General features: G+C 37.3%; 2 protein-coding genes across 4 annotated transcripts; one reads left to right on the top strand and one right to left on the bottom strand.

Annotated features, from left to right (window-relative positions):
• Positions 1-1,409: 1,409 nt before the first annotated feature.
• On the top strand, positions 1,410-6,883 carry LOC128681932 (neurofilament heavy polypeptide-like). Its single transcript, XM_053766261.2, has 7 exons — positions 1,410-1,565; positions 1,977-2,051; positions 2,936-3,054; positions 3,627-3,673; positions 4,796-5,056; positions 6,233-6,452; positions 6,776-6,883. The coding sequence occupies exons 1-6, from the start codon at positions 1,491-1,493 to the stop codon at positions 6,442-6,444; spliced, it is 789 nt and encodes a 262-aa protein (XP_053622236.2). The 5' UTR covers positions 1,410-1,490; the 3' UTR covers positions 6,445-6,452; positions 6,776-6,883.
• Positions 6,884-7,929: 1,046 nt separating this feature from the next.
• On the bottom strand, positions 7,930-15,551 carry LOC128682143 (uncharacterized transmembrane protein DDB_G0289901-like). 3 transcript variants are annotated; one of them, XM_053766699.1, is made up of 5 exons: positions 15,511-15,551; positions 13,204-13,358; positions 12,178-12,214; positions 8,902-11,413; positions 7,930-8,266 (listed from the first exon to the last, which is right to left on the bottom strand). In XM_053766699.1, the coding sequence occupies exons 2-5, from the start codon at positions 13,234-13,236 to the stop codon at positions 8,071-8,073; spliced, it is 2,778 nt and encodes a 925-aa protein (XP_053622674.1). In that variant the 5' UTR covers positions 13,237-13,358; positions 15,511-15,551; the 3' UTR covers positions 7,930-8,070. The 3 variants fall into 3 exon arrangements, with proteins under 3 accessions (XP_053622674.1, XP_064293000.1, XP_053622673.1); XM_064436930.1 differs by lacking the exon at positions 15,511-15,551 and adding an exon at positions 13,842-13,967; XM_053766698.1 differs by lacking the exon at positions 15,511-15,551 and having other exon boundaries at positions 13,204-13,367.
• Positions 15,552-16,321: the final 770 nt, after the last annotated feature.

Below are 16,321 nucleotides of genomic sequence, written 5' to 3' on the forward strand. Positions count from 1 at the left end.
AATTCTTCGTACATCTAATTCTTCGACCTATTTCTTATGCGAAATTTCAAGAAAATTGGTTGATAAGATAAAGTGTGAAGAAGTAACAAACAAATGAAACAAGCTCAAATAACAATGTTTTTTTATTTATTTGAGCTTTGACATAATCACACCAACATAATATCGGCGTGTAATGTTAACAAGTAAATAATATTATCGATTATTAATTATGTAAATATATAGGTAGGGACAAATCAAACAGATTGATTTAACCCTAAATTTTGAGACTTGTGTTATGGGATACTAATTCAACGATACTATATTTTATAGTCTACCTGCGCCCCGGGGCTTTGCTCCCGTGGGAATTTCGTGATAAAATGTACCCTATGTGTTATTCCAGGTTATATTCTACCCGTGTACAATTGTATAATAATCCGTCGAGTAGAATATGCTTAAAAGAGTAGCAAACATACATACTTACCTATATCGACACAAACTGTGTCGATATAGAAACAAATTTATAATATTTAGTAGGATTAGTATGGAAATCCAAGATCCAGGTAAATCTGAAAAAGATTAACGAACATAATTTTTTTTAAATTTTCAGATGACTGTAAGTACATATATATATATACCTAACTATATTAAACAAATGTTGTTGTTTAAATAATAACTTCATTATTTGCGTCATATTTAATTTTACTGGTGTCAGATTTTATTTAAGTCGCCTAAAAATCTGACATGACTTTTACCTATACCGCCATCTAGGGGCCATAGTCGCACCAGCGAACTGAACAGTCCACGGATGAGCAGGTTTCCTCAGGATGTTTTCCTTCATCGGAAGCAAGTGGCGGTGAAAACTATTATACGTGAGTCGCTACTATACAAACTCATGTGTTACAAGTAGAATTCGAATCCGGGACCTTTCGATCACAGGCAGACGGTTTTAACCACTGGGCCGTCACCGCTTCCTATTATTGTATTTCATAACATCTATTTTCTTTGCAGCTCCTGGTAATATATTATATTCATTATATTATTTTCATCCACGAATCTCTGATCAATTCCTCCATTCTTTGTCAATTTCAGGGATTAATTTTCTTGTAAGGGATTGTAAATTATGTTATTCCCACGTTAATAATGGATTCTCGTACAATAATGCCGCCATTTTGTTAGAGCATAAACGTGGAATAGGTACTTAGAAACAAATAAATAATTAAATTGGGACAAATCACACAGATTGAGCTAGCCCCAAAGTAAGTTCGTGACTTGTGTTATGGGATACTAACTCAACGATACTATATTTTATAACAAATACATATATAGATAAACATCCAAGACCGGGCCAATCAGAAAAAGATCATTTTCCATCATGACCGGGGCCCGATTCCGGGACCTCTCGGTTCAGTGGCAAGAACTTTACCACTGCGCCACCGAGGTCGTCAACTTATCTTATGATACTGACATGACTTGTGAATTTTCTATTAGATGTAAACGCGGCAGACGAGTCAATGGATGCACCGAAAATTGGCGAGCAATTTGAGTATGAAACGCCGATCAGCTGCGAAGGGTGTACTGTTGAAAAGGTTAGTGCCAGTAGCTGCTCCTCCCGCGCAATATGTAAAAGGCAATCAAGGGAAAGGACTAAAAACTAGAGGTTCTTCATAGGCGATATAGTGCCAGGCTAGGTGTTGCGCCTGGGGAACCGCATGGCGTTAACAGAGTTTGTATATATCCAACCAATCGTAAACACACTACATGCGTGTTCAGGCTCGTTCGTTTGTATTGTGAGTTGATCATAGCGCCATCTTTTTGCAGTGTTACGAACCATCTGTGGGGCTTGTATCGCAGTTGCTTTTAGTCGGCTTTTGCGTGTGCGACGTTGTACATGAAGTCTGATAGATGTCGCCACATATACACACCATAGTCTAAATAATCTAATCAGTGAAAGGTGTGATACTGTATCCGTTTCAGTTTAAATAAATGTTGTCCAACAGGTCTCAGTCAACGGAGTTCCATTAGACCTGGAACCAACGAGACGATTCGATGTTTCTCCTTTAGCATGTTACGCGGTAAGTGTTTATAAGCTTTTATTTAGTTTCACCTGTCCCGTTGTCTGTCTGCAATCACATCTTGCAAGTTAGATTTCTCCTACTTCCAGTTGTCTTGAAATTTCCCACGTCGCTTCAGTTTCCATGACAAAGCATTATTATGATAAGCATGACCTGATGGTGCAGTCGGCTCCAAACAAGGAAACTCCTCAATCGTTTACAGCACGGACATGGGTTTTTGTCATCTATTAAATGCCATAAGATCTCTCTGACGACAATAAAAGCTTGTGGCGAAAATGACATTATTGTAAAAAACTTAAGTGTGATGTGTTTGTTTCCGCAAAACATAAAAACTACTGAATGGAATTTGATGCTGTTTTTTCAGTTGTATAGCGGATGGTCTAAATTAAAATCTTGTACAGGTTTCATCGCGATATATTACTTAGAACCCGATATATTGACATTAATAATTTATAAGCGAACGCACGAATTAAACGCGGGTGAAGGCGCGGGCAAAAGCTAAATAAAATAAAAAAGCCCTATATTTCTACTACTATCCATATCGTTTTACATCAAACTAATTTATAGTCTGTATACAACATACGTAAGTACGTTGAGTCACTTGAATTTTTTCACGAGAGTCAGTTTTCTTCTTGTTGTTTTCATATTTTTAAATTCAAGGGTAAAATAAGTTCTACTATACTATTATTATAAAGAGGTAAGCGTTTGTGAGTTATGTTAGAGGCTGGTAATCTCCGAAACTACCGAATCGATTTCAAAAATTCTTCCACCATTAGTAAGATACATTATCCAAGATTGGTATAGGCTATATTTTATCTCAAAATTCCCACGGGAGCGAAGGCCCGGGCAACATCTAGTAGTACATAATTTTCTAACTTTTGCAGGCGACCGGTAGCTCTTTAAAGATAAAACTAACAGAATTTACTATGGGATACGCCGGAGTCTACCAAGCTGTGTTCATGATTCACGGTTCCACTGTCACTAAGACTATTTTGGACATTAAGTAAGTTATTTTTAAGTAGTTAAGTACTAGTTGTTCCCGCAACTTATAGTTTGCGCGCGCGCTTTGTAAAAAGTAACATGTTATTTATTTTCCAGTGTAAATAGCTAACACTGGTGTCATAGTTTGTTCAAGTCGATTAACGGCATCTGACATGACTTTTACGACCACTTACCGCCATCTAGTGGCCGTTAATCGCATACATAATAGTGAATTAAACTGTCCACCAATGTGTCAGTTTCCTCACGATGTTTTCCTTCCGGAAGTAACTGGTGGTCGGTGAAAACTGCTATATGTGGCACGAGTAGGATTCGAACCAGGGACCTTAAAAAAAACACTTTATTGTTCCAAAAACATGATACAAAATACAAATTTGGACAAGATTGAGTGTACAGTCAACAGCACATCAGCCTTCCCTAATTCATTGCAAACTCGCCGCTATTACCGCGCCATAGAGGTTCATGCAGGGTAACCTGATGTGCTTTTGACTGTACAATAGAAGACATTATCGCTAGTGCAATCTCATCCAGGTTGCCTTGAGGAGAGGAGATATGAATATAATAATTTATTTTCAGAGAAGGTGAAGAAGAAAGTTCTGAGCCAGCGACCACTGAAAAGCCTGGTAATATTATAACCATTTGTTTTATAATAAAAAAAATAAGAATAAGAATTTTATTTAAAATAAGAATGGGCATCGAAACAGGCCTGGCCTAGTGATGATAGCCAAAAACATGGCGCGAAAATATGGACAAAAATAAATTAAGTTTGTATCAATAAATCATTCAATAAAATAAGATAAATGCAAATCAGAATCACATAATAGTAAAAATACAAAGCGGTAACATTAATTCTGTACGTCTTTTCTTTCTATAATACTTACAAGCTTTTATTAAACTTGCAACGTAACCTATGTCCCTATGTCTCGGGTTGAATCATGCAACTCGATTTTGAAGCAGATATCTTCAACCGATTGAGCTGAAATATTGTACACACGTTTAGTGTGGATGACAATGCATTATTATGATAAACATGACCTTGATGGTGCATCCGGCAACGGCACTCGACGTGGAAACATCTTACGCTTTACTCCGCGGACATGAATTTTTGTCACACATTAAATGCAGTAAGATCTCTGACTGAGCAACAAAAGCTTGCTTTAAAAATTCTGAGTTTCGATCGTTGCGCTGTTTTCTTATCCATTAATTATATCACTAATGTGAAGACGCAAACATAAAATAAATATAAGGACAGAACACGAAATAAGTTAAAAACATCTTTATTTAATGTAATATACATGGTTATTGGTATCAAACGCAAAACCTCCTAAAGACTACTTGGGTACATCAAAACAAGCAACTTTTTTCTACGACTTTTCGTGATTAATTAGTTTTTTTTTTCATATAAACAAAAACTATATAATTTGCGATTCTACACAATTAACATACAGTTAAGAAACTGTATGTAACAGCCAAGCAAAACGAGGCAGTACAGTAGCGTTATGTAGCGAAATCGAATATAGAGAACATATAGAACCTTTTATAAGTTAAAGTCGTAGAACAAAATATGTTAGTCTCTATGTACCTTATACGACTTTTGGAAGGTTATGCGTTAGATATAAAGATATACCTATTTGCTTCGTATAATCAATCGCCTAAAGACCGCCTAAAATATAATCATATTGTTTGTATCGAAATTGTATCTATGCTTTAGACTACACATATAAATTTAATAATCATTTGTGAAGCGGAAGAAACAGAAGCGATGGCGGGCGACGCCACTACAGGGGCGGAGGGAGAGGAAACAACTGCAGCCGCTGAGGGTGAGGAGACAACTGCGGCCGCAGAGGGTGAGGAGACAACTGCGGCCGCGGAGGGTGAAGAAACAACCGCAGCTCCAGCTGGTGATGAAACAACTGCCGCAGCAGCTGCTGAGGGTGAAGAGAAACCGAACGAAGGTGATGAAGGCGGAGAAGAAAAGCCTAAGGAAGAAGACGCTGGTGGCGAAGGTACTAATTGTAATTTTATTTATTTCTCCGTTCTGCACAATATGGAAATGATTCTTACCATATTTTTGACCGAACTACCGTCCCGTAACCCGTAACCGTCTACAAGTCAATTTGGGGCAAAAATACATTTTTTGTATGTATGTATGTAGTTTGTAACGCAACAATTTCCAAACCGTTGGTCTTATTGTGATGAAATTTAAAAGGTATGTAGAATTTTCAATTTCGTGCGGCATCAAAATCGGTTAAGTTGTTTTTGAAATAATCACAATTTTGGAAAAAGTCATCAAAAATTTATTGTGTTTGCGATGTCTAAAGTTCGCGGCGAACAACTAGTTTATTGAAGTGAGATATTTTTAGCATACTCCATTTTGTTGGTAATGAGTGGTCTTGAAAACCCATACATCCAAATATAATGCGAAAATTATGTGTTGGCTAGATATCGTCAAGGATGATATGCGTGACAATGGTCTGACAACTAGGGATGCCGACGATCGTGCGAAGTGGAGACGAAACAATAATAGAAAGCGGGAAAACGGATGTGCGTGTGGTCTGAGGGCCAATATCACACGAAGATTGTATAATATAGGACAGCGTTTTAGGATAATACGTTGTCTTCACAAATTTCGTTATAAATAAATAAATATATTAGGACAAATCACACTGATTGAGCTAGCCCCAAAGTAAGTTCTAGACTTGTGTTGTGGGATATTAACTCAACGATACTATATTTTGTAACATATACATATATAGATAAACATACAAGACTCAGTCAGAAAAAGATCATTTTCCATCATGACCCGACCGGGGATCGAACCCGGAACCTCTCAGGGGCAAGCACTTTACCACTGCGCCACCGAGATCGTCACGCTAGTTATGCAAGATTAGATTTAGGCGTAATAACTTTATTTGTAGCATGTCATGTATCATTTTGAGATACAGGTAGGCTTGGGGGCTTTCATAAAATCTAATTCCAATTCCAATTTTGACATTTCTTTCGGAATGTTCACTAAATCCCCCGTGGGCCTCAGGCCACACGCACATCGATTAGGGAGTACGATTCAAACAGTGTTCATTTGTATCTTTTCTAGCACTAGCTACAGACCGTCTGTACAGGTTACCGTTGCATGTGAGCCATACTTATTTTTCTGTACGAAATATTTCTTATTTGACACTTAGAAGCGCCAAAGCCGGATGATGAAGCACCACCAGAAAGGAGGAAAACTCTCAGAAAGAAGTCGAGGTCAAAGAAGAAAGTATTGAGAAATCGCAAGGTAGTAACAACGACAGCTCACGCCACATCGCCCCCCACCACAACGGCTCAAACTACTGAAGCGGTGATTCCACCTGTCACAGAAACTGTCACAACTCCTGTCACTTTGAAAACTTGATTTGACAGGTAAGTGAGCACGGATATGAGTAAGCGTATTTTGGTGCAATCGTTAATACTTATAATATACTTAGTAGGTACTACTATAACAATAACTTGAAGTACTTGCTATATAAATGGTTAAACCATTAAATATCTTTCTTTCTTTCATTCATCACCCACTATTTTAATAATTTGGTTTTTTTATCTTGAAAAAAAGTTGCCTACGTTTGAATGGGGTTCTTTAACTAATATATGAATAATACATTTTATCAAAATCGATCCAGCAGTTTACTAACTAGCGCATTTATAATATCAGTATGGATTTTAACTTTTTATTTTATTGTTTACAGGCAAACGGCGATCGAATACAGACTGAAAGGATATAAATTAGCTTTGATGTATTAAATGTAGTGTGCAATTTATACCATCTCTTATTGATATTATATGTTTTTCTCTTATTGATTCCTTTGATTTCATATCAATGCAAATGCTAGTAAGAAATAGATCATTAAAAAAGAATAAACATTTATTAGCGTGTTAATGTCGGGATAAAAATACCCTATGTGCTATTCCAGGTTATATTCTACCCATGTACCTGTTCTACCTATATACTAACCGACTCGACAACTCCGCATACTAAAGATTCTCTGCTCATTATTACACGAACGTGTTCCGCATGCACACAATGATAATTCACTATACCTGTGTGATCTGTGATGTACCCACATTAAAAAATATATTATTGATTTATAATTTAATTATAAGACTATGTGACTGTATTTTTTTGTCAATAAATAAATAAAATAAATAAATATAATTGTAGCAAATTTCACAACAATCCATTCCATAGATTTTGCGTGAAACAGTAACAAATTTGAATCGAAAGCAATTTTTTTTTTCACGTTTAGCAGTTCTTTGTCGCTTTTGAGTACACTATTAAGACTTCAGTTTTAGACCATAAAAAAACTGAAGGTAGAAATAACACCATTTTAGGTTATCTTCTGCATTATTTGGTCAACTGTGGTCATAAACTGATACACTTGATTTTGACTGAAGATCTCATCTGTATGATGTCTATATTTTAATAAGTCTTCAGGTGTGAAGTGTTCCGGGCTTATTTTCGATTTACAGGCTTGAAAATTTTACAGCGTGAGGCGGTTTCCCGTAGTTATCGAAGTTTTTTATCTTTTGGAAAACTATTTTTCCCAATGTTTCGGCACCCGAATATGCTAAGTATATTTTCACAAACGAATGCTTACATAATGAAAGGATTAATAAAGTACTCTAAAATAAATATTTTAATAGACTTAGCAAATGGCGGCAAAGCTTTTGTTTACCAAACCACACAGTGCTACACTCTGGCGGGATAAATACGCAGTAATACGCAGTAATACGCTTCATGTGCGCAGTAATTCCCTATGTGCCACTAATGTTCTAAATTAATTTTACAGTCCATGGACTGATTATAGAAAAACTAAGGTAGTGGTTAAAATCAAAATCCATATTAAATGCTCGTAAAATGTATTCAGTGCTCGAAAGCAATATATTTTAGTATTTTAACAATGATTATTGAAGTCGAGTTCTCCAACAAAGCTACAAACTAAATTCATATTCAATTGCCGTTTATCGATCGAGAGATCTGGGTCTAGACATTGGTGGTTACAGTTACATCTTCAGAACTCGAGCTACTCGAGCTGCTCGAGCTGCTCGAGCTTGATGATGAGGAGCTCTGTGAAGATGAAGATATCGAACTTTGTGTGCTCGCAACGGCTTGACTTGATTGACTAGCCTGACTTGAGCTGCTGGCTGCGCTGCTTTCTGATGAGGTGCTCTGGCTGGAGCTGAAATAATCGTTATTGGTCTTTTGTACGCTCAAATTTATTCAGATATTATTATATCTGAATTACTTATAAAATACTATTGTATTATTATTTTTTTGAATTTAATTTTGTGAATGAAAAACTCACAAAATGATATGATTTCGTTGTCTGTCTGTTGAGACTTCGAGATATTTTTAATGACGAAAGAGGAATGTGTAGAGGTTTCAAGTTGGATTAAGAATATAAATGCCTGTGTCCTGGTTCGGGTATAAAATAGCGGCCCAAAGCCGCGAGGGTTTTCGTATGCTGACCTCCAAACTTCAATTCGAAGATGGCACCCTGTGATGATGATGGTTCGGGTACATAACCATCAAAAATATTATTATTCCTCATGAATCCTCAATATCTATGATGATAACCGTCCAAAAATTCGTGCGGTAATTTTTGATATTATCGCTTTCATACAGACGCAACAAAGGCGGTCTTATCATATTTGTAAGGAATTTCATCAAATAACTAGACGGGTCTACAGTTTCTCTCTTAGTGTTGTACTTATTATAGATTTTTTGGTCAGTGTATTTTATCTTCCGATAATGTATTTAAGTAGCTAGTTGTTTAAATAGGTAGGCATTTCTTAAGTACCTAAGTTTTCTTACCTACTGGATCCAGAACTTCCACTGCTACTACCAGAGTTGGAACCGCCGTTTGCACTACTGCCATTGTTGTTGTTGCTAGATGAACCGCTGTTGCTAGACGATCCACTGTTGCTAGATGAACCGCTGCTAGATGATCCACTGCTGCCAGATGAACCGCTGCTAGACGATCCACTGTTACTAGATGAGCCGCTGTTGCTAGATGAACCACTGTTGCTAGATGATCCACTGTTGCTAGATGATCCACTGCTGCCAGATGATCCACTGCTGCCAGATGAACCGCTGCTGCCAGATGAACCGCTGCTAGACGATCCACTGTTACTAGATGAGCCGCTGTTGCTAGATGATCCGCTGTTGCTAGATGATCCACTGCTGCCAGATGAACCGCTGTTAGATGATCCACTGTTGCTAGAAGATCCACTGTTGCTAGATGATCCGCTGTTGCTAGATGATCCACTGCTGCCAGATGAACCGCTGCTGCCAGATGAACCGCTGCTAGACGATCCACTGTTACTAGATGATCCACTGTTGCTAGATGATCCACTGTTGCTAGATGATCCACTGTTGCTAGATGATCCACTGCTGCCAGATGAACCGCTGCTGCCAGATGAACCGCTGCTAGACGATCCACTGTTACTAGATGAGCCGCTGTTGCTAGATGAACCGCTGCTAGATGATCCATTGTTGCTAGATGATCCACTGCTGCCAGATGAACCGCTGCTAGACGATCCACTGTTACTAGATGAGCCGCTGTTGCTAGATGAACCGCTGCTAGATGATCCATTATTGCTAGATGATCCACTGCTGCCAGATGAACCGCTGCTAGACGATCCACTGTTACTAGATGAGCCGCTGTTGCTAGACGATCCACTGTTACTAGATGAGCCGCTGTTGCTAGATGAACCGCTGCTAGATGATCCATTGTTGCTAGATGATCCACTGTTGCTAGATGATCCACTGCTGCCAGATGAACCGCTGCTAGACGATCCACTGTTACTAGATGAGCCGCTGTTGCTAGATGAACCGCTGCTAGATGATCCATTGTTGCTAGATGATCCACTGCTGCCAGATGAACCGCTGCTAGACGATCCACTGTTACTAGATGAGCCGCTGTTGCTAGATGAACCGCTGCTAGATGATCCACTGCTGCCAGATGAACCGCTGCTAGACGATCCACTGTTACTAGATGAGCCGCTGTTGCTAGATGAACCGCTGCCAGATGATCCACTGCTGCCAGATGAACCGCTGCTGCCAGATGAACCGCTGCTAGACGATCCACTGTTACTAGATGAGCCGCTGTTGCTAGATGATCCACTGTTGCTAGATGATCCACTGCTGCCAGATGAACCGCTGCTAGACGATCCACTGTTACTAGATGATCCACTGTTGCTAGATGATCCACTGCTGCCAGATGAACCGCTGTTAGATGATCCACTGTTGCTAGATGAACCGCTGCTAGATGATCCATTGTTGCTAGATGATCCGCTGTTGCTAGATGATCCACTGCTGCCAGATGAACCGCTGTTAGATGATCCACTGTTACTAGATGATCCATTGTTGCTAGATGATCCACTGTTGCTAGATGATCCACTGTTGCTAGATGATCCACTGTTGCTAGATGATCCACTGTTGCTAGATGATCCACTGTTGCTAGATGATCCACTGTTGCTAGATGATCCACTGTTGCTAGATGATCCACTGCTGCCAGATGAACCGCTGTTAGATGATCCACTGTTACTAGATGATCCACTGTTGCTAGATGAACCGCTGCTAGATGATCCATTGTTGCTAGATGATCCGCTGTTGCTAGATGAACCGCTGCTAGATGATCCACTGTTGCTAGATGATCCACTAGAAGATCCACTGCTGCCAGATGAACCGTTGTTAGATGATCCACTGTTACTAGATGATCCACTGTTGCTAGATGAACCGCTGCTAGATGATCCATTGTTGCTAGATGATCCGCTGTTGCTAGATGATCCACTGCTGCCAGATGAACCGCTGTTAGATGATCCACTGTTACTAGATGATCCACTGTTACTAGATGATCCACTGTTGCTAGATGAACCGCTGTTGCTAGATGATCCACTGTTGCTAGATGATCCACTGTTGCTAGATGATCCACTGTTGCTAGATGAACCACTGCTAGATGATCCATTGTTGCTAGATGATCCACTATTGCTAGATGAACCGCTGCTAGATGATCCACTGTTGCTAGATGAGCCGCTGCTAGATGATCCGCTGCTAGACGATCCACTGTTACTAGATGAGCCGCTGTTAGATGAACTACTGACTACTCCACCAGAAGCAATTATTATAGAGCTTTCGCTAGATTGGTTGCTTGATGCGGCATCTGAGCTTGAACTGCTAGATGAGCTTTGGCTAGATTCCTCGACTAGGCCATTATTGGAACTGCTTTGGGAGATGGACGAGGAAGATGAGCTTTCTTCGCTTGAGCTTGAGCTGGAGCTTGAGCTGGAACTAGAGCTGACGGAGCTCAGCAGGATGTCCTGGCCTGAAATTGGGAAGGGAAAAATTAAAATGGCGCAGATGACAATGACTGAATAGGTACACTTATTTTTGATCATTATGATAACAAATGGCTGCTTAAACGTAAGTAGATATTGTACTTGTAAATCGTATGATTTTGACAATGTACTTTATTGTGTACTTACATTGTTATTTACTGATAAAAAATTATACATAAATTTCTATTTAAAAAATGGTAAGCCCTTCTGGCATGATAGGGATCAACACTGTTTGAATGAGTTTCTTTCGGCATTTCTTCTCAGCAGTGGTCGTTCCGAAATACTAGTAATTTGTAGCTTTGGTAAATATCATTTAATTTAGAATATGACGTGAAAATGTGCCTATGAAGGCCTAATTTCTGAATAAATGATTTGATTTTGATTTTTCGACGTATGTACAACAACACATCATTGTCAAAACCAATATAATGTAAAATAATGGCGCACGACTGAATGGATTAATGTAACGAATGTGTGTTTTCTCAGAGCTGCGGCCGCGCTGTCATTACAATTTTTAAAATCTTAACAAAGCCATACATTCGTTTTACTATCAAACTTTAAAATCTGTACTGTGGTAATGTTAATTCTATGAATGATTGATTTTGGAAAACGATTCCTTCCTCAAGACGTAATGACAGGTCGAAACTCTCTATTACATTGAATGTAACTTTTTCGATTCATAGGTAGGTATTTTGTTTGATAGGTTATAATATAATCACACTCGAAAAAAATATTTAAAAGAAGTTATTACCTCCGGGTTTTGGGGCAGCCTGGCAGGCTACCAACGCCTAGAAAATAAAAATTGTTTTAATTAATAAACAGTTTTTAGTCTATCCTAGCTAATATTATAAATGCAAAAGTAAGTTTGTTTGTTATCTCCTTACGCTCTATCAAGTCAACCAATCTTCTTGAAATTTTGCATACATGTAGTTTGAAGTGTGGAGATAAGGACATAGGGTACCTTTCATGTCGGAAAATTAACGCGGGCAAAGCTGCTAGTAATTCTATAAAATACTGTTTAGCGGCCCGTCCCGGCTTCGCTCGGGTAAAACCACAATATTTCAAGTGTATAACTTGAACGCTTTTCAGGAATCAGACTAACAAATGGTGAAGACAATTAGGTAATTAGAAAAAAACATTTTTTTGTCTTAAAAATATACATATCCTACTAATATTATAAATGCAAAAGTTTGTGAGGATGTGTGTATGTTTGTTACTCTTTCACGCAAAATCTACTGGACGGATAGTTATGAAATTTGGTACACGGTTTGGTATAATCTGCAATAACACATAGGATAGGGTACTTTTTATCTCGAAATTCCCACGGGAGCAAAGCCCCGGGGAGCAGCTAGTAAACGTGTAAAACAGCATAAAAACTAATTATTAGATATATGGTATACCTATTGGGTATGCCATGGACGGAATAAATAAAACTTTTTTTACAGCTACAACATGTCCCACCCCACAGCCACAACTGGCTGTATGGGCTTAGATCCCTTTACCTTACGGATAAACTAAACCAAAAAACAAAATGTCCCACTGAGATCGACGTCAGTCATTTTTGCGAGTCGATAAATAAAAAAGAGAGAGAGAGAGAGAATAAGAATATGAAGGCTGAGTGTAATGCTCACTCGCGTCGTTATCGCCGCAGAAGTATTTAGGGAAATATTTCCGGCAGCGGCAGGAGAAGTGGCAGTGACTGAGTGTAAATGAGGGGTTATATTTCGAAAAGGAATTAATAAAAAAAATCTTAAATAAAAAAAAAAAGAGTTCTTACCGTGAGGAGTACCAAAGCAATTGTCAGCTTCATGTTGCAGTGGATATCCAGATGTAACGTAACTCATACAAAATCCTACAGTTTATATACTGGAACAACACAATGCTTGACAAATTCACCACTCTAAACAAATATAGGTACATGTGTTCTGCAAGCTAATTAAATAATCATAAATTAAATATTAAAATTTAAATTACTTTATAAAATTTATGTAAATACATATGTATATGTTTAACATGTGATAAATTATTTGTGACTTTAATTTGTAATCTGACGGATAAAGTAACAGCTACCTACTTAGATAATTTTGCCTGATGTGATTTGCCGATTAATCCTATCCGAAACTTGTAAAACACAATTTTATTTCGCGTTCGATATATTATTTAAAGGCATTAACTTTATCAGCAAGCAAATAAATCATATTAAGTATAAATCCAATTTTCATCATCTGTATAGGTATTAAAACAGCTTTTCATGCAGTACAATCGTAAGATTGTACTTTTTAATGATATTTTTGCACAAATCGACACGAGTATGTTTTTGATCTGTATTGTCAAGCTGTGCGCTATCTAACGCGTAAAACTTTTTTGCAGAAAAGTGTTTGTATAATGTTATGTATATTAGTTATATATTAATGCCTGAGGACGCCTCTGTCTCTTGTTATGTAACACGACGATCTTGCATCATTAGTTCACTCATTAAATGATTTTGACCGATCATCTTTACCATTGTCCATTCGACGTCCGAAGATTAAAATCACTAAACCAGTGATACAGAGTATTCTTCGATGATGCTTTATCCCCAGAAGTCGTACTGAGTTGATCGATACACTACTGTTTAGTTGGACCACGTCGAAAATCATAATAAAGCAGCGCAAGACAATTTTCTCTACTTAAATCCATATTAAACATTGTCACGCAATAGGGCATATTACGCAAAGCTCATCGCAGATGGCGCTACTGGTACAACTAAGGTACACAAACATTGCCAATGCAGGCAAAAAGCGCCAATTTTCAATATTGTTACAGATATATGACCAAAAATACCTTCTACGCAATCGTGGTGCGAGTTTAAGGGAAAAAGGAATGATTTAGTGGATTATCCTGAAAATAATAACACTATTTTAGGTTATGTTCTGCATTATTTGGTCAACTGTGGTCATAATCTGATATAAACTTGATTTTGACTGAAGATCTTACCTGTATGAAGTCCATATTTTCATACAAATTAAGTCGATGGTACGAATTTGCGATGCAGTTCAGTTTAGGTCGTAAAGTGGATCGCGTTAAGAGATGATGGTAAGCCCCTGTATGAAGTCTATATATATATCCATATCTATTATCAAGTGTATATATATTTGCCTTTCATCAGCACTCGATCACAATCATAATATGTTTCAGTATACCTTTTGACCATGTACTTTATTGTGTACTTACATGTTATATTACTGATAAAAAATTATACATAAATTTATATTTAAAAAATGGTAAGCCCTTCTGGCATAATAGGGACCAACACTGTTTGAATGAGTTTCTTTCGGCATTTCTTCTCAGCAGTGGTCGTTCTGCTAGTAGTTTGTAGCTTTGGTAAACATCATTTAATTTAGAATATGACGTGAAGGCCTAATTTCTGAATAAATGATTGATTTTGATTTTGATATTTTAATAAGTCTTCACGTGTGAAGTGTTCCGAGCTTTTTTTCGACCGTTTACTGGCTCGAAAATTTTGCGACGTGAGGCGTATCTCATAGTTTTCGAAGTTTTTTATCTTATGAAATACGATTTTTCCCAATATTTCGGCACCCGAATATGCTACATTGTTGTATATTTTCACAAACGAATGCTTACATAATGAAAGGATTAATAAAGTACTCTAAAATAAACGTTTTAATCGACACAGCAAAAGGCGGCAAAGCTTTTGTGTACCTAACATACAAGTGCTGTACTTTGGCTCTGGGATAAGATGCAGTAATACTCCCTATTTACAAATTCGCGCCAAACAATGAAAACAATTGACAGTCGGAGAAACAAACTGCAATTCTACAGCCAAAAAGTTCCATTTACAAAATCTAATACCAAATTTTTTACTTTTTAAATAGTAATGTAGTGGCCAGTTCCGGATTTTTGAATAGCAGCTCTCGTGCATGAGAAGTCTAAAGTCAGTTGAAACAAAATATATTTTTTTTAAGTAACCACATGGTAAAAATAAAAATTACTACCACGCAACTAAATAGTATTTGAATCAGTTTAACTAAAATAAGTCTTTTTTTAGTGTTTGTTTAGGTATTTTTTAAAGTAGGTACTTAACTAAAAACTTGTAAAAATAGAAAAACTACGCAGTATTAATCTGAACAATGGCTAAAAACAGCTTTGTATTAATAACTCAATATGTTGCATTTAACTTCGATTCGTTCCAGTAATTAATTCTGTATTAAGAAATGGGTTTACTCCCGGGCTTATTCAAAAAGTGACAAAAAGTTTAGCATATGGATGTTTTTTATATTGTTATTTCGGACTACTTTGGTGTTTAATAATAATTAAACTTAGATAAATTTGGTGGTCAGTTGGTAATATTCTTATTTAAACAATTAAACCATTGGAATCAATCATTGGAAAAGATCGTTTAAGTGTTGGTAAACTTCGACGTTAACTTTAACATACGCAAAAAAATGCACGTACGCCATTTTGTCAAACACAAAAGTTACAAAAAAAAGTTCTTTTCCAACACGAGAAATTAGGAAGAATTTAAGAGAAAATAAATAAATTATTAACCATTCTTTAGTGATATACATTCTTCCATAATTATTAATGCCGAAGTCTGTCACGCAGCTTGCCCGCTGAGTCGATTTTGATGAAATTATATGGATTATGGAGATATAGTTGCAATGACCCAGTTAAACATGGGCGGAATTACAAGCAAAACTTAGTTACATTAAACCTACTTTTGAAAGTGCGTAGAAAATGTGTATTCCGAATTTACCCAGTAAGAAACCCATTTTTGGTTTCCTTTTCTAATCGTGTTCCTGTCTCGCTCGCACGCCAGACAGTCAATATTGGAGCAAGTTTATTACAATTACTTATTGCCAATATTTCAATTTCATTAACGTCACACATATGTT

The sequence above is a fragment of the Plodia interpunctella genome, chromosome 29 (genome assembly GCF_027563975.2).
Source record: "Plodia interpunctella isolate USDA-ARS_2022_Savannah chromosome 29, ilPloInte3.2, whole genome shotgun sequence".
In the NCBI taxonomy this organism is placed as follows: Eukaryota; Metazoa; Arthropoda; class Insecta; order Lepidoptera; family Pyralidae; genus Plodia; species Plodia interpunctella.